This window comes from Lepisosteus platostomus, chromosome 4, assembly GCF_059453375.1.
Source record: "Lepisosteus platostomus isolate fLepPlt1 chromosome 4, fLepPlt1.hap1, whole genome shotgun sequence".
Classification (NCBI taxonomy): Eukaryota; Metazoa; Chordata; class Actinopteri; order Semionotiformes; family Lepisosteidae; genus Lepisosteus; species Lepisosteus platostomus.
In genome coordinates this window covers 69115828-69141232 of record NC_142614.1, presented here as the reverse complement: position 1 = coordinate 69141232, position 25405 = coordinate 69115828, and the positions used below count along the sequence as shown (strand labels likewise).

General features: G+C 37.4%; 1 protein-coding gene and 1 long non-coding RNA gene across 3 annotated transcripts; one reads left to right on the top strand and one right to left on the bottom strand.

Moving 5' to 3' along the window:
• Window positions 1-11952: 11952 nt before the first annotated feature.
• LOC148673710 (uncharacterized) lies at window positions 11953-20486 on the bottom strand. Of its 2 annotated transcripts, none has more exons than XR_015936093.1 (2): window positions 20145-20486; window positions 11953-14609 (listed from the first exon to the last, which is right to left on the bottom strand). It is a non-coding gene; the product is annotated as an uncharacterized LOC148673710 (long non-coding RNA). The 2 variants fall into 2 exon arrangements; XR_015936094.1 differs by lacking the exon at window positions 20145-20486 and adding an exon at window positions 18023-18302.
• On the top strand, window positions 15276-18809 carry LOC148673711 (C-C motif chemokine 26-like). Its single transcript, XM_088630495.1, has 4 exons — window positions 15276-15492; window positions 16558-16678; window positions 17713-17835; window positions 18269-18809. The coding sequence occupies exons 1-4, from the start codon at window positions 15291-15293 to the stop codon at window positions 18279-18281; spliced, it is 459 nt and encodes a 152-aa protein (XP_088486621.1). The 5' UTR covers window positions 15276-15290; the 3' UTR covers window positions 18282-18809.
• Window positions 20487-25405: the final 4919 nt, after the last annotated feature.

Here is a 25405-nt window from a genome sequence, read left to right as displayed (position 1 = left end):
ATAATCATATTACCTTGAGCAGACTGAACACATCTTATCAGATTTTTAAAAATTACCATAGGGAACGCCTTATCATGTCATCAATTTCTGCTGTCCTGTTTCATTCACTGCTGGTTTAGCTTTGCCAATATCTGCTGCAGTGCAGCTTGTAGTAGCTCTTTAAATTGTAATTAGAAAAATAAGGCATTTCCCCTAAGCTCAACCATTTTTTAAAATTCATTGTTTTTTTTTAATAGGACTATTTGCTGAACAATAATAAAAATTATAGCCAGAGCTAGTATCTCATTTCAAGAAGAGACTGTGCTGCATTGGCAGTTTATGCATTAGCCTTTAAAACAAGTGTCTTGAGGTATAATATTTACATATGCAACAGATGCAGAACCTTATAACAGGACTGTACCTATTACAAGAAATTTCACTTACAATGTGAAATACAAAAGGTCAATAGTACAGCTGTAAAAAGTATTTTTACAGAATCTGTACAATTTGCCTTATGGCCATAATACATCATGTACTGCTAGAGGTATACAGTAGCTTATGACCCTAACATTTGTCACCCCAAATATTAACAAGAACTTTCTAAAAAAAAGACTCCAGTAGTGCTTGCATGAAAAATAATGGAAAGGTATTACTGGAACAGTGTGAGCTGATCAGATATTTCTTCTCACCTGATTGAACTTGAACTTGAACTTTATTGCCCTATGTAACCGGTACTGGTACAATGGAATTCTTACTTACAGAAAGTCTCTCAATTGTAAAACAAGTGTAAAAAACAAAACAAAGTGCAAATAGTGCATTAAGACAATGTACAAACAAACAATAGACAATGTGCAAGTAAACATGTAGACAGTTTGAATGTAAACAATACAGACATGTAAACAATGACTGGAGATGTGCAATAGATAAGAATCATAAAGAGGTAGATGGTGATGGTGTAGGTGTGGTCCGAGGGGGATGGCTAAATGTGTTCGCCAGTCTCACTGCTTGTGGAAAGAAGCTATTGAAGAATCTAGTGGTAAGTGTCCGTATGCTCTTATATCTCTTGCCTGAGGGCAGTGGGGTGAAGAGCTCATGCCCGGGGTGGTGACTGTCCCCTGTGATGGCCAGAATTCTACCACGGCAGCGGTCCTCATAGAGCTGTTTAATCTCGGTGAGACCGCAGCCGATGATCTTCTGGGCCGTATTGACCATTCTCTGCAGTGCCTTTCTTTCTCGCAAAGAGGTGTTGCCATACCACACGGTGATCCCGTTGGTGAGGACGCTCTCGATGGTGCAGCAGTAGAAGTTCACCAACACATGTATTGGCATGCGTTATTAATTTATTAAATTTCATTTTTATTTTTATTCACTTAATTATATAATATGAATTATCTTCCTTAACACAACATGGTACTCATTCTCCCATTTAAGATTCCATTTCCACTATGATACTTATATTTATTAAAACATTTTGACTTGTTATCAAAAAACGTAAAGCTGTAAAAGTTAAATTAGACACTTTTCAGGTGCACTCTTGAAAAACTTTAATGATAAATTTCACCACGTTTAATTTCAATCAGTGTACTACTTTATAAATGATTAAATGATTTTGAAAGTATCTTTTTCAATCTATGGTTCAGGTCACCATTTTGATTGATGCAGGATCCCAGTTTAGGTCACATGTTTTCTGGCTGATCTGTCCCAGCACACTTGCTTAGTATGAACTTGCTTAGCTGCCTGCATTTTGAACATGAGGCAAAAAAAAATCTTTCAATCACTATGGTTTTTCACACCCAAAAAAAAACATTGACTAGAAAAGCATAGCACGTACGTGTACTGTATTTGAAAGAAAAGCCAAGTATCTCTCAAAGTGAAGGCTTACATTCCCGTCATAAATTATCACACTTCTTGTACTTGTTTTCTTTGTCAAGTCCTGACAGAACACTCAGTTCAGGAAGAGAAACTTAGCAACCATAAGCAACGTAATCAAGCATGAATAGCGTCAGTGGCTGGGGTTCTAGCTGCTTGTGTCCTTCTTAGATGCTAAACTCACATTGAGCAAATCCCGAACTGACATACTATACAGTACTGTTAGAGAGAAGAATATACTGCACAGTGCCACCATCTTTCAATGTTGCATCTCATAAAGACCCAGCAAAAGAGACCATTTAAGTAAATTATTTGTACATTTAAGGAACGGAAAGGTGAATTGAAATGAACAGCAGCGAACCTTCCTGAGGTTGGAGTTTTCCATCTCCCTCTTAATCCATATAGCCAATACATCTAGCAGAATGTACAGTAACTCATATGAAGTTCATATGAACATTGACTCAATAGCTTAACATATGAGAGTGTTATTGAAAACAAAACCACAAAATGGCAATACACCTTTTACAGATCAAGTTACTGCCATACCTATTATGAAAGACTGGTTTTACAGTATAACTATTATTCCATGTAAGTATACCCTCATGATGCCTTTTCTGAAAATAAGAGCCATTACTTACCTTACAAGTGCTGTCACTGGTGATCTTATTCCAGCCAGGGTGTTGTTTCACAAGCCTTATATCTTGTTTTTTTTTTTCCTTTTACGTAACTTAAAATAAGACGAAATTCAATACAGAAATTGCTGGTTGGAAGATAGTGATGCTGTCTTACTTTGAAATATCAATGCACATGGCCATGACCGCTGTTGAATGTTTTCATGCCAAGGGTCATAAATCAGCAGCCAGCTGAAGATTTTGTTTCCCCCAAGACCTTGGTTCAGATGTCAATTCGAAGCTGTAGTTCCTTGTTGATAAACTATACCTGGAAGGTGGAGAGACTTCAAGAAAACAAAATATTCACCATGCACATTCATTTTGATTAAAACCATGGACACAGCAGTCTATCTTACAATAGGAGATTTAGGGATTTATTTTCAGCTAAGACTGGAAACTAAGACATCAGAATGTAACTCCTGAGCTACAACATTTGCCGAATTGGGGTATCAGGACTCACTTCACTATTCTTGGATTCCAACAACAGAAAGGTTGAATAGTTCAATCACTAACCCCCAGTTGCAAAGGTAAATTTATGAAGTAAAGTAGATGTCTGTCTTTAAAGAATCACCCTTCCCAACATTTTAGCAAACAAGGCAGTGCCACTGATAAAAATAAAATTCTCTAGGCTCCATTTTAAGGCCGAAAAGAATAATAAAATAAAAACTTAAAAACAGAAGTTATAATGATCAATTATTAATATCTTGTAAGCTTAAGCCCCCACGGCAAAATAATAATAAAAGTCTAATCATACATTTCTGCACAAATGAACTTTGTTTTATAACTTCAGCTTTTTACAGAAATTACATATTCCTCGCCCAAAGTCTTCCTATTATTCCACCTTAGTCTTTACAGTACTTCTAATAAGAATGCTTCCTACTCCCCAGCCTTACCCCTGCCTCGACTTTGCCTTTTTGCTGCCAGTCTTGTATAAGTGTAACGTGCCCTTCAATCCACCCACAATGAAGAAAAATCATTACAAGGAATGAGTCATTTATTTCCATGCCTTTTGCTGGGCTAACTGCTTCAACGATATGCCTATGCACCTCAAACCATTCAACTCAATCATTCATGAAATTAAATACTGTACACCTTTGAAGATGGCAAACATCTTAAACAAAAGTGAAAATGTATAAAAGTTTTGAAATGTATGAAAGTTTTCAGGACTGCTGCACAAACAGGTATCTATAGGTACAGTATATACAGTAGGAATAACTGAAGTGTGGCTTGGGAAGGAAGATGATGGAGAAGTATTTCATTTTTACTTTATAGGCAGCAAACATTCAGGGAAAGTGTACAGTGTGTTTGAAATTCTTTAAAAAGAATTGGTTAATATAAAACACAGAATACAGATAAGGAATGGGTGCTCACACTGAGGTGATATAATGGAGTACCACAAATATCTGTACTAAGACTTAATGTTGACTAATTTTTATTATCTAGGTTGTGGCATATTTAGTGAAGTAGTCAAATTTGCAAACAATACGCAAACACTAGGAGTAGCAAAATAAATAAAAAACCTAAGGATAATATTTACCACTGGACAAATACCTGGCAGATAATATTTAATGGGGAACAGGTGTGGGGCATACAAGTAGGCAAACAAAAGCTACAGATACAAAATGGAAAATGGTGAACTTGAAGAGGTTATTCACCAAACAGTGAAGTGCTCATGTTAACATATCATTTCTATTCTCCAGGTAATGTGAAAAATATTTTTTTTCTTGCCATAATTTGTTATCCTTAGTTTGACCTAGTCATTTGTTGACCTAATCTTTTCAAAATAGAATATACTGTAATTAAGGGAATAAGTGTGATGGTACATGGGAAATACCACCTGACAAGCACATACAAATCAGAATCTTAGCTAGTAAGAGCTTCTCCATGTGACAGTTTACAGCTTGGAGCTGAATGAACAAAAATTGAAGTGTTTGAAGGAGACATCTTAATATACTGCACAGTATCTATGCGCTAACCTTTTCACATGGGTTACAGATTTGTGACAGAATCAGACATTCTAACAGCTGCATCTTTCACGCTCAAGCATATGAACAACAGAAGGTGAATTAAGATTGATACAGGCGGAACTGTAAAATAATGGAATGGCAGCTGTTCCTGAGCTGGAGAATTGTGAAGCTGCCCTTAAGACATAAACGGAAGAGACATTTGACCCATCAGGAACAACTCTGGCAACAGTACACCACAAAGATGGAGCTAGGAAAAACACATATGAGTGTAGTGTCAAGACCACACTTGAACTTTTCCACAGATGCCACCGCATTCTCACGACCACAGAAAATCAGACACCTTCTCGCAAATATCGCCACATTAACTAATCATCCAATTACACTTCTCACCCTTCACCGAACCTTCTGCCTCCCAGCATACTTAAGGGCTCACCTCTGTCATCTCAGTGCTCAGTATTGGTTTTACCAGTGGAGCTCCTGTCCCTCACTTTTCAAGCAACACCTGACCATCGCTGTTATAATGATCCTCCGGCTTTCTGACCTGTGTCTGAAACTTGACAACTTACTGATCCCCGATTTGGTTAAGTACACCTGGCTTTTCTCCGTGTCCTTTTCCCTTCTCCCTCTACTTCTACGTGAGAGGGCACTAGTAATTACAGTATTCGCATGGGGTCCATGCTATCTATTGGTTACAGAGCTTAACATGTAGTGAGTCTATTTAGCAGAGGCTGGAACAGCATTTAAACCAGAGGCCGGTGAGTCATATTGGAAATTCTAACTCAAAGACTCTTATCTTAATATCTTAATAAGGTATTGTTCAAGTAGTTGTTACCAAACAAACATGCAATGTCATGTTTCTTCTATGTATAGTATGTGTCACGATCGCTACCTCTCCTCTTAAGGGCGCTCCAGCCCTTCCTCGTTCTGCCTCATTCCCCGCACCTGTTCCTTATTCCAGCCCCTTTTCAGTTCCCCCTTAAAAGCCAGACGCAGACGATAATCGGGGCTCTACATTGACTTCCGATTCATGTGAGCCCAGGATACTTCTGGCTCCATTATGTTTTTAACTTTCTGTTCCTGTTCCCCCCACCGGTCCCGACCCGGTTCCCGTTTTTAATCTCCTGGATGGATCGCCTGGTCATGGACTTATGCTTGTGTTTTGGATTCCCCATTTGGACTTCTTCCTGGATTGTTTGCCCTGGACTCACTCCCCCTGGACACCTGAGCACCAAGGACACACCCCCTGTCTCCATTCCCGTCTCCTGCATGACTTTTCCCCCAGTGTTTCCTCACTTCTCTGCATAGTGTCGTCTGCATAGGGCCCAGAAAGAACTGTTCCTGACAGTATGACCTCAACATGGAACTTTAGCTTGACTGTAAGCTGAAGGACACAATAATTGAAACACTTTCTGAAAACTGAATGCTGAATGAGAATCTGTGGAATCTACAAACTAACTCCAAACAAGGGTGTCATGTCATATACAGTCTCAAGACTGAAGTTCAGTTTGCACGCCCAGCAAGCATCTCACTTCACTATTGGTTGTTCATCTGCTGTATCCTGCTTTCAAAGGAAAAGAGAAACAGAATACAGATATAAAATCATGTACTGTACCAATTTTCACATACAATAAGAGGATGGAGGAATGGTAAATCAGCCACATTTGGTGGAGCTAACTGTGGCCTTCATATTTCTCATTTTACACTGGAGTTGCTGGTTCACAATCATGCACTTCAGTGATGAATGAAGTGGGTCCCTATGTGTATGCAAAGCACTTTGGTATAAATAGAACTGAACAAATTTTAGCCATTAATAATTATTACATAGGATTTAATTAACTCTTAAGATTGTATATATTTGGTTCACATCTATAAACTGAATCTCTTACGTCTTTATAAGATAGTGCTCTGAGACCAGGGATCATTCCTGTCACTTTTCTTTTAACCTTTTCTAAGGCTACAATATCATTTTTGTGGTGTGATGACCAAAACTAAGCACAATATTCTGAATGAGGTCTTATTGATAGCATACGCGTAACATCACTTGAATTAAATTTTGGAAGATGTTTTGGTGCATACTAAAGCATTTGGATTAACTATTTTCACCACATTGCTTTGAAGAGGAAGCTTATGCTGCCTAGCTCTGTATATAGATTTACCTGGAGAAATTAAACTCAATAGTTCTGTAAGCCTATTTCTCCAAATATTTTCTATATGAAGGACAAATATACAGTAGCCTATACTAGTGGAAGCAAAAATATATTGGTAAGATGTGACTTGAATGTGACTGCATAATAGCTTCATACAGTAATGTATTTGTACTGTGACTGCTGCACAAGATCTTACAAGTGTTACAGTATGGTTTAATGTTGCATTTGTGCTCTGGTGCCTGCAGGGCACGCATAAGGAGACAGGACACTACAGTACATGCCAGCTCACAAAATTTCATGTGTGTGTGTTGGTAGAAAAAAAATGGCCAAGTTAGTGTCAGCAACTTCTTTGTGTCGTACCTTTGTTAACACAATAACACAATTTGTTAATCACATTCTTTACAGAGACATGCAAAAATGACATAACGTATACATAAGAGGTAGTGGCATTTGTTTTAGCATCATAGATTCACTTGGCATGATGCCATATTAAAATATGTTTTGGAAATATACAGTATTATACTGTATCTTCTCTAGAGGAAAGGTGATCCTGAGACATACAGTATGCATTGTTTACAACACTACAATTCAAGTAGATTAGCAAACATTTTAACAAAAAAAGTTTAAATATCACTTGTGCTTGGAATCAGTAAATCCAGTTTAGATTTCTGAAGAAAAATCCAGTCTATTAACATATTACTTAACTACATAAAACAAAAAAGGGTTGCTTCCTACTCAGCCTAACGTTGGCTTACATCTTTCATTTTCATCTGCCTGGACATGCAAAGCATCGTTAAATGAACGCTAGAGTATGCAAAAGATAATTAAAACACTCTGTATTGAATCGGACTTTATCGGAAACATGAATATACTTTATTTCTGACGTGTATATACAGAGCGCAACACTGCCAGGAAATCTGGGAGTTGTATTCCATTGGCTGTACTCCAATGTACCTAGGGGTTTTGTAGTAAATTGTTTATGACAGCTGGCAAATCCTATTGCTGCAAAAAAGAATTTGCCACATGTCATTGTGAGGAAATAGTTTCCTCATCTTTTCCTACATTTCAAAATTCTGAAATTAGGAGATACTGTTATTGCATAAATTGGTCGATTAAACAATTTTAAATTAACTACTACCAAGCCGCAGAATGTCCTCTTCTCATGTGTAACATTATTTTATGTTCTCATAACATAACAGAATCTACCCCCCCTTTGATCTGCGCCTTCCCACAGTTCAGAATTGCCCTTGTGATATTTTCAGTGCAGGTTTCTGCTTCCTGCCTAGAACTCTTTGCACTTATCAACTTTAAATGTAATTAACGAAACCATTACCTGTAGTGAACAGTCAGATCCAAAGCCTAAGCTTGTGAAGTAGTGAGAAGTGGCATTGAGGCAAGGCCACCTGTTAAGGGAAAAAAAACTGTGAAATGAAGCACACCTGATCAACATGAGTGATTCACTTTCAGATGGAGTGAGATTTCACATGAGGCTCTTCACTGACTTAATCAGTCCCCTGAGCTAATTAAGAAGCATGAACAGCTACATGTAGGAGGTTTTGAGACTCAGTGAGTTTATGATACTTTATGATACTTCTGGCTGATCTGTCCCAGCACACTTGCTTAGTAGGAACCTGCTTAGCTGCCTGCATTTTGAACATGAGGCAGAAAGAAAAAAGAATGTATAGCTTCAGTATCTGTCTGTCCCATGAAGTGTGAGAGGTGCTGGACAAAGAGTCTGATTATTTGCCAGTCTCAATGAAGATGAAATCTGCTGTAGAGGACCAGGTTGGGCCAGATGAAACGGGGATGATCGGAGGCTTTGGGACCTGATGGAGCTGGACATGGGCTGTTAAGAGTAGCAGTATACGTTCCTCCCATAGGAGGAGGAGAGATGATACAGATTCAATCCTGACTATTATTCCCTGTGGCATACGATTAGCATCATTAAAGAGAAAACAATCCAGCTGCGTCAAGGGCCCAAGCTGATGAATGAGTGCTGTCCTTGGCCACACAGGATCAGCTGGATGATTTGATTATACTAGTGTTTATTGAAGTGAAGATTGAGAACTGGGTACTGGAGGTTAAGATGAATTCAGTGCTCAGTGTCTCTTTGAGTTAAAAGTCACTGTAGTGGAGGTAATTGAGTTGAATTCTCCAGTGTTAACTGATTAAGAGACATAAGAGTATAAGAAATGGAATGCAACTGAGTGAATCGGAAATCACTAGTGTTGACTGTATTAGTGGAATGTAGTAAAAAAAGGCAACTGAGAAAGAAGATAAGTATGCAATCTTCTCTCAGAGGGGATTTAGGATTTGGTCATTGATGGATACGAAACACTCTATTGTGTTAAAGTCAAAACAAAGTTCTGCAGAGACATGTAAATTAATTGTCAAAATAAAAGTGTAGCTCAATGACATAAATCCCAGTTCCATACATTATGGTCCATATTGTAACAAAACAAAGTGTGAACAAATCCAAGGGGGTGAATAGTTTTACTAGTTTTAGTTTGACTGTATTTTGTGTCATGGTCTCTCTTTGGTAAAATCATTCTGATAAGCAAGTTAAGACTTTCTGTTTCATAATCCATGCTTGGCATCTCCTAAAATTGCTAAAGTATTCTTGGTTTAGCTATAAGTATTTCCATAACATTACCCGTAAAAGAAGATTGACTGACTATAGTTTACTACTTCAGCTGTGTCCTCCTTATTATGTACTGTACCCTTGTCATTCTCTGACCTGTGGGTCCAATTCTCATCCTTACAAAGAGCAGGAATGTCCCAGTTAGAGGTAATTGAATAATACTCTATACATGTCTATTATAAAAATCCATGTTCAAATTAATCATGTTTATTATTTATTTTTAATCTTCTGTTATAATTCCTTATCTCCTAACTTTTTGTTCTGCTTTTACAGTTCAGAACAGAAGAACAAATGTTACAAATGAGAGAACTCCTCTCTAGTAAAGCTTCTCAGAGAATAATTATTCCAATGACCTCAAGCCTTCATTTATTCAATGAAGCTAGGGTATCATCTTCAACAACATGATTGGGGATCCTGAGATCCAGACTCTCATAGTCATATGTGCAAAAAAAAAAACAGATTTTTTCAGAGTAAAATATAGTGCATTCCTGAATAGTTACCACTTTTCCTACCTCATGTTTCACTGTTGATTTTTATGTGTCTTTCAGGATTTTAAAAGCTTGAACAGGTCACCTCATAGTTTTGTCTGTTCAAGAATAAAAAAGTATTTTAAGTTTTTGAATTTATCAGTGCAGGATATGCCTTTGAGCAGCAGGACTTTTTTTGCATGTTGGCAACCAAAATTAGACACAGGGTTCTAAATGAGTTATTGCTAGTGCATTGTACAAGTGTACCATCTATTGTTTTTATTTTCTGGTTTAGTCCTATAAAACACTTTGTATAATTTCACATCACTATTGCAACTTTCTTATCTTTCTCTCTCTTGATGATTCCAATTGCTTTTTTCACTTGTGCATGTTGAAATATACTTTTTCTGTCTTGGAATCATAGCTTTTTTACACAAACTGTAAAACTCTCTGTGATTCATCTGGGAAAATTGTGAATTTGTTTTGTCCTCTTAATGAGATAGTGACTTTAAATAATCAGATACAAATGTTGGTGGTTATACTGAAATTGCATCTGAACATTATAAGGTTAATAAAGCTCATATAATGTATTCATATATTTATCTATTGAAAACACTAAATATATATACAGTATGTACTAGATGTTATTAAGATATTAGAAATATTTTGTATTTGTCCTTATAAAACTGCAGTCTCACAACAATGCTTTGTTTACATCATGTTAGTTGGATGTGTAGTGTCAAAAGCAAACCTGAATCCCTTCATTGAAGACTTTTGCTTTGACTGTAATTATACATTAGATCTCTGCGTTAGACATTGTTACATGTAGATTTAGTTCTAGTCTTATTTTGTGTTTGGTTTTATGGATTGTCATAACTTTGTGTGTTGGGGGCAAAGGTCATGTTAAGCTGTTACATGCAGTTCTTCTGTTAAAATATAACAACTTTGGAGCCCTTTGTGCTAACAAAATAAACAAACCATTAAATGTAGAGAACTAAAACTGGCATCTGATGCCAAAATGTAGGGAAAAATAAGTTATGTCTTAAGTTAACCAAAACATCAAATGTGAAACATTAAAGATTAAATCATCCATCATATTATGGTATATCATGGTGTTTGGTTGACATTCTATTAAATATAGTTTGGCTACACTGAACTTCAGCTGTGCTGCCCTAAAATGTGAATAAATATCATACACTTTATGGACTAAGACATGAGTGACAGTTTACAAACAGAGGGGTTTACCAGGACAGGTCTCTTCTGGTTTTATCTTGGTGATCTGGTGATCTTGCATCTAACCCTTTTGTATTTTAGTTTTATTACGTACCTTTTCCCCCTTAAGCTCTGAGGTCAGCATTTGGAAGTGGACGCCCGGAAGCCCGCCTACCCACGGGTCCAGAACAGACCTGACGGCATAGTCTTCAGAACGGCGTCCTGACCGTCTGAGTCCGGGGCTTGGAGCGCTTGATCCCTGTGTTTGTCTTTGGCTTTGGGTCTCCCGGTATTGGATTTTGGACTGCACCCTGTTTTATTCCATAATCCTTTCATGACACTTTATTCTTGGGTGTTGTTATTCCTAATGAATAAGCCTTGTGCATCAACGAGAAGTCTTATCTTGAGTTTGCATTGTTTTTTTACTCACCACCAAGAGAAATGAAACACTGTACTGTATGTTGTTAGAAAATAAGGGAATAAAGAGTCAATGTACTAGCTGGATTAAGCAGACCAGCAGACCAAGCAGACCAGGTGCATGTATTGCAGTAATGTTTTAATTATTAGAGGAAATTCAAATTGTGCATTTGCTGATAAGCTCCTTCTCTCACAGTTATAGATGATCAGCAAGATGATTGTTGTTGAGGACCACCATATGGAAGATCTGAGATTGTATAATTAAGAAACTAATTTCAGATTTGCTACTTTCATTACTATTTCTTCAATGTAGTTTTGGTACTCTAATACTAAGCATTACAGGAAACTATTATACAATAATTATTTTACTATAATTACAAAATAAAAAAAAATAGATTTATTGATGCTTTTGAGCATGACCCCATTCCCTGGCATGGGATTATAATTTAACATCTCTTCCTTTTGACAGCATTTAAGAAGTACATATGCAGTCTGCCAGGGAATTAAATGAACTGGTGTCTAGTGATGAAAACATATTGTAGCGGCTAATGGTTTCGTGCAGGAAATAAACAAGACAAGCTCTTGAGTAGCACACACACTCTTTATTACGAACCTCTATCTAGCAGCAATCAGCCAACAGAGACCATAAAAACTGTCTCAACAGGGGGTTAAGCACACAAGGGCAGCAAGGAGAACATGTACCGTACATAAACTCAGGGTGGATACGGGTCTTGGGAAGAAACAGGGGTAAACAACAACCAGCTACAGTATGTACAGATTCTTTATTAACCACTATTTAGATCATCAGGATCAGCTAGCGGTCAGCCTGCGGACCCTCAGTCCGTCCCCCGGCTCCCAGCCAGCACTGCGGCGCATATATTAGCTGTGTGTGCATCTGCGAGGACACCCAGCGAGGGCGCTACAATACTCTCATTTTCATCAAGCACGTAGTGTATTCACTGCAAAAGTGGTTTCTTTTTTCCTTAATCTAATATGTTTTCTTTGAAAAATAATTCTGTTTTTCAATTCCTAAAAACATCTGATATACTTGTAGGACATACTGTACACAGGCCCTAGATTTTGAACATAGGAATGGTTACAATTGAACAGAGGCTAATTATCCCACCCAGCCTATGTGGTACTTAGTAACAACCATCTTTTCCAGCAGTTTTTTAAGGAAACCTAGGAAGTACCTCCACCAGTATGTTTGGGTAGCATATCCAATCTACCAAGTCCATATCCAATAAGAAAACATCACTGTAAAAAAAATCAAAAATGTTCAAATGGGGGTACATAATGAGCATTCTGTTCAGGCCGAGATAGGGTTGAAAAAAGCTTTAAAGTTTGACTTTATTTTTCACTGTGCTTTACATTAAAACATTGGACCCCTGTCATGAGAAGTGTGGACAGTGCTGGGAAATACACAAGGAAGATTTCACTGCAATGGGCTCTTTATTACCAGCACTGTTCTACCTGCACTGTCACTATGATTTCACCTTTCAACGTGTCTCTTGGAATGTACAGTATCATCTGTACTCTGAAGGCTTGAGAAACACAGTCCAGATGTTGTTGTTTTTACGTCCTACTGCAGTTACCATAAGAAATCGGGATGATGATTACTTCTGGTCATCGAAGTGAATTGCCATATCAACCTATTGTCTCGCAGGGACTGACCGCGGAGGATGGAGATCCAATGCGGTGCCCTTGGTAGGGTTGGCGCTAGGCGTAGGCATAGTCGGAGTAAACAGGCTGGAGTCCAAGTCTGGGAAGGCATTGTAAAGGCGTAGGCACTGAATCAACAGGCGAAGGCGTAGTCGAAGTAAACAGGCTGGGGTCGGGGTCCGGTAAGGCGTGGAAGAGGCGTCGGTGTGGAATCGGCAGGCGGAGGCGTAAACGAAGAGACTGGCTGGGGTCAGGAACCGAGAGAGCGTAAAACAGGCGTAGGTACTAAATCGAGCGGCGAAAGCGGTAGTCGGAAAAGCGGGGTCGAGGTCCAGGAGAGAAGTCGTCGACAGATGGGGGGACAGATGAGGGTTTAAGTAGAGGATTGACTGATTGACATGTGCACGTTTGGTATGGGGAGAGCTCGTGGGAATGCGGGAGCGCTTGCCTGCGTGAGGGAGATTCGTGACACCTATGATAGCTGAAAATGATCATGGACATACAGTATCTAGGTGGTATCTAGGTAGAAGTAGCAATCCGCTGTTGTTTATGCACTGCCTTATGGTATTGGCTCAGTTTGACCTTTACGCAAAGAGATTTGTGCTGCTTCATCCCAGTGAAATCTGTAAAAATGCAGTAAAAATACCATATCTATACAATATCTTAGTAATAATGTATTTATCAGTAGCTTTTAACATATCTGAGCTCGTTACAACTAATACGATAACACCCATCTCAAATGATTCAGTGAAAAGTGGGTGTTCAAAAGTGTGAGATCCTTCAAAAAAATAAGATACTTCAAATACAAATGTTCATATTTCAAGCTACAACTCATACGACATTCCATTCCATAACAAACAATATACAGTACATCTTTTAATGTGGCAGTTCAAAAAGTTCTGTTTGGCAGGAACACCATTAACATCACTTCCCATTTTGGCTCCAGTAGATGTTTATTGCAATCTTGATGGCAACAGTTCTATAATTTTTTCAAGCAGAAAAATGACAGAGGAACTCTTAATAATCAAATCTGGATGTAATAGCCTCAATGAGGCTGGTATTTTTTATTGCTGAACTTTACCTGGCCAACAAGTATTCAGTACAAATCCATTCCCCTAAGGATAACCAAAATGCTTACCAAAGGAAACCAAATGCAATTAATATGTGATATACAGTAGGTAGTACTACAGTATATCTTTCAGTTAGATTTTTAAAATAATGCTGCCAACTGAAGCCAAGGGATAAAAGTTCTTCGAAATGAGACTTTGTGCCCTGCATGTCCTTGGCTAATGTTCTGCTACCTGTGCAGGTTAATTATTTTTTTTAACTGTAGTTGCTTTAACCAAAGTTTGAGAGAATGATAAAAGCACTGAGAAACAGGGTATGAATATATCGCCAAATTAGAAAATAGCATGGAATGAACTTAATGAAAATACAGTTCGCTTCTCCCCATTTTCCTCTGTGTTGCATTCCCAGTGACGTTCCCCATCTGGAGGAAGACAGACGTCATTGTTCACCACAGGAGGATCAGCCAAGAGTGCAAGTGTGTAGCCCAAGGCATGAGGGAAGCTGGGATTCTGCACACAAAATACAGACATTTGATTAACTTAGCAAGTTTCCAGTTATCTCAAAATGATCCACAGAGAAAGTGAGATTCAGAAAGAGTTAATTTCCAGCAGTACTGGGACTTTTTTTGCTTTTTGAAGGGACATAGGTCCCCTCTGTGCCTCTTTCACATTCCAGTTGAGGGGAGTTTAAGGAAATTTCTGGGAGGCAGACATGCTGTATATATTCCTTTTAGTGTCGCCATTGACCTTTCCTTATTATATAACACTAATCCCATCTATTTGTTGCTGCAATTAAAATAAAACTATTGAAAAATAATTTCCACTCCGGACATCCACTGACAAGTTAGCCATATTATATAATATTGAGACTGCACAGAACATCTACTCAACTAAAATATGGAACACACCATTGCTGTAATTCTTTTATATTACCGGTTTAAAATAAATAAGAATAATTGAATCAGCTGCATAAATACTACATGCATTTTTTATATAGTAGGATATAGAGTGAAGTAAGGTTTGTAACAGCATGGTTGAGCTTTGACATAAATATTCCTTCAGCTGTGCAACTTTTTACTTCCGTTCCTTGGACTTTTACATTATTCAATAGCAGACATGCTGTAGGGCAATTCTTTAAGTAAAAAGACACTAAAAGGGCCTTTCAGGTTGACTGGATTACCAGGAATAGGCATGGAGTATTGGCTGGAAGCCAAGGAGGCAGGTATGTTGAGTAAAAACGAAACTCTGTGTCAGGTATTTATACAGGCAATCCACACAGTACACCTGCACGACTTCGTCACACTCAGCCAGACAAGCAGAAGCATGAGCACAATGTCTCTGAAAGTTATAACCCTCCTTCTGCTGGCGTCCATCCTCTGGAGCTCTTCAGAAGGTAAGAACCCATTGCTTACTTGCAGCGTGGCAGCCCGCTTGTTTTCAAAGGTAACTGCCCATGAGAATGTCAAAAAAAAAGCTTTTTAGATATTTTAGTATCAAAAAAGACTGGACTGTCTGATAACCTTACAGAAAGAAGTTTTTATCACTAAGTGCATATCACATCAGAACGTCTGTTGTTGTTAAAGAGATTTTGGCTTACCACATAAAAACCTGATTTTAAAAGAAATGCATAAGCTACAGCATTGCAGGCCAATGCTTAATGCTTCATTCTTTTACTACCTGGCTACCATTTAGTTAACACTGCTGAGATTCTTTGGAATAACCAGTGAGTAAATGATGAATAATTCCCGTCTTTATATTTCAACAAGAGATTATAAGACACTATAAAACTAACAAGAATCACAATTCAATTCTTTAGTACGACACATTTTACTATTCTGCACTGGAAGCAGATTGGAGCCCATTGTAAAATGCTGTGTTACAGTCTTTTTACAGTATGTTGGTTTTATGCTTCCACTGCTTGCTCAGACCTCTGCCATCTAAACACCATGAATCAAAACATCTGGCTTCTAAATAATGTTTTGCAGGATCTATGCGATGTAGCATTAATGTTTGAAGCAGCAGCCCCCTGCATTATCTTGCATAAAGTATTATGTGTCAAAGGTGAAATGTTTAAACTTCCCAAGCTTGTCATCTTGTAAAATGTTTCAAACATGTCTGAAAAAACCCTAAACTAATTTGCAGCTGCTTTCCTGTAAAGATACAGGACATGAACCATTATTTCCAGTTCTTCCTAAATAATCTGCTCCAATGATTCAACATAATATTGCTTAACATCATAATTGCCTGCCATCTAGAAAATAGCACACTGAACCCTTAATTGATACTGCCTCGTACCATTTTGCTGCTCAGAGACCAGTCGTTGTTATGCTTTCTGGCATATAAAAAGAGTAAATAAGAACATTTTTGTTAATTACATTTATTGCATATTATATTAAAATAAATTGCTGGTGGATCCACACTTCCAGCTGATTAATCATTTGTATTTGATTCCTTACAGCAAACACTGAAGGTGCAGTTGACTGCTGTTTAGCAACTAGTGAGAAGGTAATCCCGAGAAAAGCTGTCGTTTCCTATAGCAGGCAAGAAGCTGATGGGGACTGCATAATCTCAGCAGTTTTGTAAGTTTCTTTCTTCACTAATTGAATATGCGTTGAATTAATTTCCATTATACTAATAGAAGATAGACACTAGCAGCTAAGAACTTTGATCTGGAAAATAGCTACTTTTGAGTGTGATTTGGTGTACTCACTAAAAATTGACGATTAAACCTCACACAGTTACATTTTAATCAGTATTTAATCACTTATTACTATTTTAGACCTGTAAAGAACAATTTTTTTCCAGTTATTATGTAATTTATTCAACATTATTTATTCAACAGCCTTGGCTGTTGACCTTACTCATCCCTAGGAATGTTTTCAAAAAATGCGCAAAACTTAGGGAATACTGTACAGTATATTACCTTACTTGGTTACTTCCTTCTTTTCTTATTAATGACTTCTTTATGGGTTAAAGTCAAACACACTGGCTCATAGGTAGCGGCATGCTGGACACTACTTTTGCACAGTGTTTAATCACAGAAATAAAAGATTGCTGAATAAAATAACACTTTAGCAAAATAGGGTCCCATTAGTTTTGTTAATATCATACAGGTAAGATGAAGAGAAACTATAGTTTTAAAGTTTTATATGAGAGAAATAAAAGCAGTAGTACCAAGTCACAAATGCCTCTGTTCTGAATGTAGTACCTTAATGAATGAAATAGTGATTTTATCTTAATGTTCTCAAGCCTGTAGCTACAGTACCGCTACACAGTACTTTACACTTTAAGAGAAAAGTCTTTGTTGCAGCTGTACTACTGCCAAACAATGAATAGGATAATCTTTAAAGGAAACAAAGCTAGTTGAAAGAACGTCTGTTTTTTTCATATAAAAAGTTAAATACACTGTACAATGTGTACAAATTCCATGTACCTCTCATCCTACAGCTGTAAATAATGAGTAATAAAGCTCACCTGCCCTGCAGTACTTATCAAATTGATTTTGACCACTGCAATCTTAGTTTTCTTGCTATCTTGTTTTCGACTCTAGAATCTGCTGATACCCTATTTTTTGAGCGTACTCTGAGTCTAACTTTCCAATCTTCGCACACAGGTTCATCACTAAGAACGGCTATAGACTGTGCGCGCCCCCCAACGCCAAATGGGTGAAAGCGTTGATAAGGAAACTAAACAAAAAGGCACAGGCCAAAAAACTCAAGAATGAGAAAAAAAGAGGGTGAGGCATCTTTGCATCAATATCAACCTCTTTGGTAGAGTTTGTTTTTATGCTGCCCTTTATTTGATGCCATTTTCAAAAGTATGTAGACCAGTTGCATTAATAAAACAAAAAAAGAAAAAAATATTGTTTTTAGTGTGCAGACTAAAGTCAGTTAATTCCCATTATAAATCGCACGAAGTCTCACCTTTTTTTTAACTTACTTAAAACTATTGCTTCCATATAAAGTCTTCATGTGCTGATGTGAGACGTTTTGCCATCCTGTTTTTGATTTCTGCGTTGAACGATATTTTAATATGTCTGTCCTTCCCTAACTTCCCATCACAACTTCCCCTTATTTTCTGGCCTATGTCAAAGCATGTTGCAGCACGTCTGCCTTCTTAACATTCATGGCTCAGTCTGCTAACAAATTTCCTCTTTTTTTTTTTCACAGGAAGAGGCCATGAAGCCATTGCTGATTTTGCATGTTTCGGTTGTATGGCCTTGGTACCTGAAGTAAAGCTCATTGTATTCAAGTGGCAGCAAGAACTGTGGGACTTCAGGTCAAGCTCACATTTGTCTACATTGTGAAAATGAGGACCAAGGAAACCATTCGAGAATAAATAAGCTTTTCTCTACTTTGCCACAGACTGCTATAGAAAATAAATACACATGTGGTCACAAAGTTGTTAAAGCAGATTATTGTAAAGAATAATAATCAATACTTGTACTGAAAGGAATGACTCATGATAACCATGGTGAAGGATTTCTGTAATAAACTGTGAATACAATAGACTACAGTCATTTCCCAATATACCGTACGAAGCAATGATACAGTACTTTATCAGATGTGAAATATAAATTAGTTGAATATATTTTTATACTTTTGTACGTTTTGTATTATTTCAATATGCTTCATCTTGGATATATCGTTTGTGAACCTTTTTGTAAATATGTTTAATCTTAGAGTATTAAATGAATTAAGAATCCAAAAATCTTTCTTTGCTTTTTTTTCTTACCAGAAACATATGGTATACGACAAGAATATCAAAAGATCATGGATTTATTGTTTTCAAAATGTGGGTGCAATGTGGCTTTTATCCTTTTCAGCTTAAGTGCTACTCTTTAGTAGGCAAGCATACAGTAGCACTTGAATAATTTCTTCCTTCCAGGTGGTCTACTCCACTTGAATAAGTACATATTTTCTGGATCCAGTGGTTTCACCCATCTACTTAAAATTTCTAAAAGACTATTATCTGCTTTGCATGATCATAAACAACATTAAAATGCATGAATGTGACATTACTGTCAATATGAGGGAAACAATGATGGGAAACTGTGTATAATAGAGGCAAGCCTTTGCTGAAGTTTAAAAGAAAAGAGAGCAGGTTCTCAGTGGCAAAAAGGATTCCTTGTCTCTGAAGAAAACTATTGCATTGTAAAAACTGTAACTATAGAAGAGAAGCTGAACAGAAAAATAAAAAAGTGAAAGAAACGTTACCAACATACTGTACCTGCATTACATTTGCAAATAGAGATTGCATTTCAGACAAATACACCTGAAAGAGGCAAAAACGTATTGCTTGGGTATATTCTTTTAATATGCAATTGATATTCCCTCGGTCATTGTGGTCTTTGCTTTAAAGAGTAAGCACCACTTTTTGAAAGAAGACACAAAGTGTGACACGCTATTCAGCTACTGTGACTCAAAAGAAAGAGTCATTCACAAAACAATCAAAATATGCCAGCAAGTTGAAAAGTTTATGAAAAGGTAGAAAGTAGTCTTTTGTAGGTGTCATTATTTAATATAACTATCACATTTTGCTTTGGAATACTATCCTAGTTCTTTTTACGGCTGCTATGTAGTACTCTGTTCAACACAGAAGCACAGTACAGAGGACACTTTATTCATCCTGTGAAGCATCCTCAGATTACCAGTAATATACAGCGACATTGCTAAAAGGCACTTTTCCAGGCTCGAATTGGTTCTATAGATTGCTAAGAATCCATAAAACTATCCCTCACTGCAGAGAAAAAAAATAGGAGTATGAGAAGTTTTGTTGAGGATACTTATTTGTTGATCTAACCCAGACTCTAACATGTCTTCCTAGGACTCTGATGCTTAAAGAAACAACTTGTGTTATTTCATTGAACGTCATTAAAGTTTTGAGCTTAGACATTTGAAAGCTCGGGAGTGAAAGCAATCCCCACTGCTCAGCAGTCAGAGGCTCTCAGCAATCGAACTAAGTAGTAAACCCCTGCTGTCCTAGCAATTCCTGATTTTTTTTACTGCTCTGTGTCATTCTGCTGCTGTGTCTGCACTGCCTTACCTGCTTTCTGTCTGTCCTGATGGACACTGTCTCCTGGTCCCGCAGTCATGAACATCCTCAATGATCAAATGATCCTGGATCCTCTGCTGCATCTGTATACTGCTCTCCATAGTGCCCCCTGTTGACTGCTTGTTGCCACGTTCCCTATGGATTCATGATGAGTTGTCTGAAGACATGCTGTAAAATCGTCTTCATGTCTTGTCATCTCTCTCAAATACTCTTTCCCATTACATTTCCATTACTATCATCTGCAGTTGTAAACCCTCCAATGTTTGCTGTGAGGTACAGTATGTGCAAAACACAAACCAGTTCTTTCCCTGCATCTTTACTGACCAGTTTTCAGTCGGTTACTCCACTTGACAAAAAAAAGAGAAGCAGTCCCCAGACTTTCCCACCGTAACTGTCCAAAATAGCAAAGTTATAATTACTAATTCTCTGCATTTTATAATGTTATTAAGATGCTTTAATTTTAGGAGGAAACCCACTGGAGTCTTTGATGTTGTGTCGATATGGGTGCTGTATCATTACTGTATCTTATTATGCATCATAAGGCACTGGATTTTAATGAGCAAGTGGACAAAACCTTGATTTAGCGCCCCATGCTGCACATTGGTGGAGGGGAGTCCCCATTACCTGTAAAGTGCTTTGAGTGGAGTGTCCAGAAAAGCGCTATGTAAGTGTAAGGAATTATTATTATTATTATTATTATTATTATTATTATTATTATTATTATTATTATTATTATTATTATTATTATTATTATTCATTTTGCGAATTCAGGCATCCAGCCCACCGTTCGCAGTGCCGTTTCATTCCTCATCCTGGTAGCACCCATTATTTCTTTACTCCCTGTTCAGTTTCTTTTGGTTTGGCCCAATGCTTCCTATGCAGTAAGGTCCCTGTATCTTTAAGCATCCTACCTGTAGCCCAGAGCAGTGATCCCACTTTCCATTTCATGTCGTTCTACATATCCTTGCCAAAGGTTATTTGAAACACATGTTCAACAATTTATGGTCTCAATTGCTCTGTTCTGTCTGACGCTGATCCTGGCACCTGCTTGTCCTGTTCCTGTTGTTTCATTTGCTCAGATCCTGGTCCTTGTACCCGCAGACGTCCACCAATAACTACCGCAGGGTTTCTAGTCTTCTATGCACATTCTGTACAGGGGGCAAACTAGTCACCTTTGTCCTCATGTTGTGGAAATGTCTAGATGTCGTTACATTTTGGAAGTACTGTACTCTATCAATCCTAACAGTGATCTGCCCTGTTCCCACCTGCTGCTCTCACAGATGAGGACTAGATGGGCCTGTCGAGGCAGAATGGTCCAACCACAGGGAAAAACACGCTGGCGCTGTGCTGCCTTCCTGATATCACTGGGTTCTGCTGCTCAGGCCCATGAAGCCGAGAGAGGAGTAGTACCAGGAGCTGGAAGTGCCTGTTCACATGGAGCTTCTATTTCACACTCACAGCTGTAGAGCCGATGGCGAGGGCGGGGGGGTCGCCTCTGTCTCTGTTCTCTCTTTCGAAGGGGTTCTGTGCTTAAATGAATAAAAACCTGTTTGCACAAACGTTTCAGTCAGCAAATGGAATTAAGTGACACAGATTTGAACTTGGAAGTTTTATTTCTCATGGTGCCACCTTTCAAAACCATTTTATCCATATTAATCATTTTGTACATTTTTATATATATTAATCAAATCTTGAGTGCAGTAACTAGAGCATCCGTGTACTAATGACTAATTAGACTAATGTGACTGTGCAAAAAGCGCAATTTTGTATTATGTGTTACTGTAATAAAAAACTCAATTTTAAGAGAGAGTTATTAATACAGTTCAACAAGACAGATATTAGGCTTCTGGGGGGCCCCAGCACTGACTCCCACACACACATTAGATAAGTTTTACTGCCAATTCAATTTACTGTCTTGATTTGTTTGCACTGTATAAACAGCAGACATAAATGTGCTTCTTTGCAATACTTTCTAGTATATTTTATTTAGATATACATTATAATGTTTTATAATTTTAATGTATTAGAAACAGTGCATAAAGTGTGTCAATAAATAAAAAATGGTATTTAATTACATATATACAGTATATATATTTTTGAAAACGTGATTGTGAAATACAAGACTTGGCACTGAGCTGAGGGAAAGTACATCTGATTGTTGTAAGTACATGTTCAGACAGCCAAAGTCTAATGGATCTCATTTCCCCTATTACCCAATAAAAACTGGTAGTGGCGTAAAGTCAAAATATAAAAAAAGAAAACAAAACTTTAAAACTCTGTCATTGTGGGGGGTTTGGTGAGAAAAGAGATATATTGTATTTTGTGTTACAATTATCTTCAAACACGTTTTAATCAAAAAAAATTGAGCATACACTAAATGTTGTAGCCTTCTTTTTACAGTATATGGACAATATTTCTGAAGTAAAAAATGTTATATAATTATGACAAAAAGGAAGTACAATAAGTCTTTAAAAATGTTCACAGTACCACAAAAAGCACACTGTGCCACATTGTATTAAGGGCATTTTCTGAAGACAAAAACTGAAGACCACCAGTTTTTAAAATTAAGTTAATTATTTTTTCTTTTCAAACAAAGTACAGATACATAATGAAAAGAGAAAAGTATATTTTAATCCAAACCTTAAGGCAATTTAACAGCATTCTGAGTAATGACTAAATCCTCATACTGTGAATAGGAACACAAATACAGTAGGAACAGGGAATGTGACAAAAACCCTACCTAAGTAATAAGATGGCTCATTTGGCCTGAGATAATTAAAACTCAACAAAGAAGTTCAGAGAAGGAATCTTTATCGTAACGAAACCTTTATGGTTTCAAATAAGACCTGCTATTCCGAAACCCAACCACCAGCTAAAACCATGAAACTCTTTACATACCAAACAACTGTTCACACCATACAAGGAAGTGTCTACTAACCATTCACCAATTCTTCAATAACTGGTAATTACAAATTTACTTCTAGTGTGTAATCTTTACAAATATTAAAAGCATTTATTGAAGACTTGTAGCAGGTCTGCTGAAATATCAGTCCTCTCCTGACCACTGCCGACCACAGAAATGTGGACTTTATTCAATGTAGTGAAAGGCGATGAAAAGTTGAACCCACATGACATTTACAAGATCCAGAATGACACAAGGATTTGAGCACTCAAGCGTATCAGAGCATTCAAAAGATAAAAAAGAGAAACATTGAGATGTTGAGACAACGTTACTGAACCTGCAAACAAACTATTTTTGCATGCCTATGCAGAGGAAATGTAGCAGACAAAATAAAATAATAATATAAATTTAATTCTTCCCGTTTCAGGCTGATCTGTGTTCACAGCAAGACTTGTCCAGGAACCATATTACAGAAACTATGCAGCTGCTGGCTTTCAAAGACAGAACATCAGGTTTAAGAAAACTGATATTACTACAGATTGTTCAGACTGATTTTCCTTTCTTTAGACAGGCGAGTGTCTATTACAAAACTTTCCTATCTCACACTTTTTCTAATGTGTTTCCCCTTTAAAATGTTGGATATCCTGGATGGTTTCCATGCTAACAGTTTGCCAACATAATTTTGTTTGAGTTACAGGACATGAAAATCTTTTTAATTTGAGAATGCCTATTTACGGATCCAAACAAAATCCAATCTCAGCATTTTCACATGGAAATATGCTATATACTGTATTTCAAATATGCACGTAATAGAAGTAAATACAGTATCTATTACTTCTCTATAGATGATGATTTTGCTTATATCCTACAGCATTTTTAAAGGGTGTTTACTAATAATAATTAAAGAATTGCTCTAGTGGAATGGGGAGATAGAATTCTTGGCCTACATTGACACTACTGACACTACAATGGTGGGTATTTTGTTTTTCTTGATAAGAATGGACTTGTCAGTTTGCTTTCAGCAGTGTCCCAGAATAGTATAAACCAATCACCTCTTCAAATGCAATGTCCCAGCACGCAACATTATGACATCCAATGTTGGGGTTTTGTTTCTTATCATTTTCTGCAAAGCCTCCTCTTTTTATTACCCATTATAGATGACTACTTCTTTTTTAAATCTATATAACCACTGCAGTGTGAAACAGCCGAAACTGCTTTAACGTATCCTTTAACATATGCATAATACACTATGCAACAATTATGAACAGGTAGTATTTTGTTTCAAGTGGTGTTAGTAGGTGATACTGTTAACACAAATGAGATTGTCTACCAAAATCTAGGTTATATCCTAACCAAAATCAGGATAGGACAAGCAACTTAATAAATCCTGTCATAATACTGTAATGATAAAAAATACATTTGGAATAATTCTGTTCTAGCCACTATAGATAGGTACGGTAGGCATGCTATGAGTTATTTTTCTTCCAAAAAATCAGTCTACAAAAATGTTATTGCATAACTACCGAGAAAAGTCAGTGAAAATATTAAAATAGCGAATTCCTTGCAGCTGTTGTATATCTGTATTATTAAAGGTACAGGTGATTGTGTGATTGTTTTTGCCAGAGTTACATAAAACTTTCTTGTCTAAGCCAATTAGTTTAGAGTTAGGGGCTGTCTGACCTGTCTCATGTTTCCAGTAAAACAATAGTTTCACATGTGAAAAAAAAAAATATCCTAAAAGCATTAACAAATGTGACAGACCGGCCCCACCTACTACTGTACAAGGTGAACTCATCATGAGCCGTCTGCAAATATCTTTTTTACACCACACACTCATTAACATTATTCTCACTTTTCTAACAGTTTGTTTGCATTTCTCTCATTATCACACTTTTACAAACTGTTCCAATTCATTTCACCCTCAAACTACACTTTCTCTCAGCGACACGTTACTCACAGTATGTTTTCACCTCCTGCCAAGACTCTTCTCTGTCCCTGAAGTGGAGACACACCAGATGTCTCTCAGCACTAGAGAGCCAGGAGCAACCCCCCACACACATACTGTACACACTATTCTTTCAGAGCCAGGAGCCTTTCCACCTCTGTGTCCCGCTCTCTGGAGTGTTCACTCTACGCTTCCCAGCACAGCCAGAACCTACAGTAGATGGGCAGTCCTTCCCAGTCTTCTTCCAAAGAGCTGGAAAAATACAGGCTGCGTCTCCTGCTCTCACAATGATACCAAAACATTCACGTGATACAGACGTTAACATGGCTTCCTTTACCCGTTTCCTCCACACTAACTCTCATATTAACTCCCTTACCTCGTTTCACAATACACACCCACCCTAAC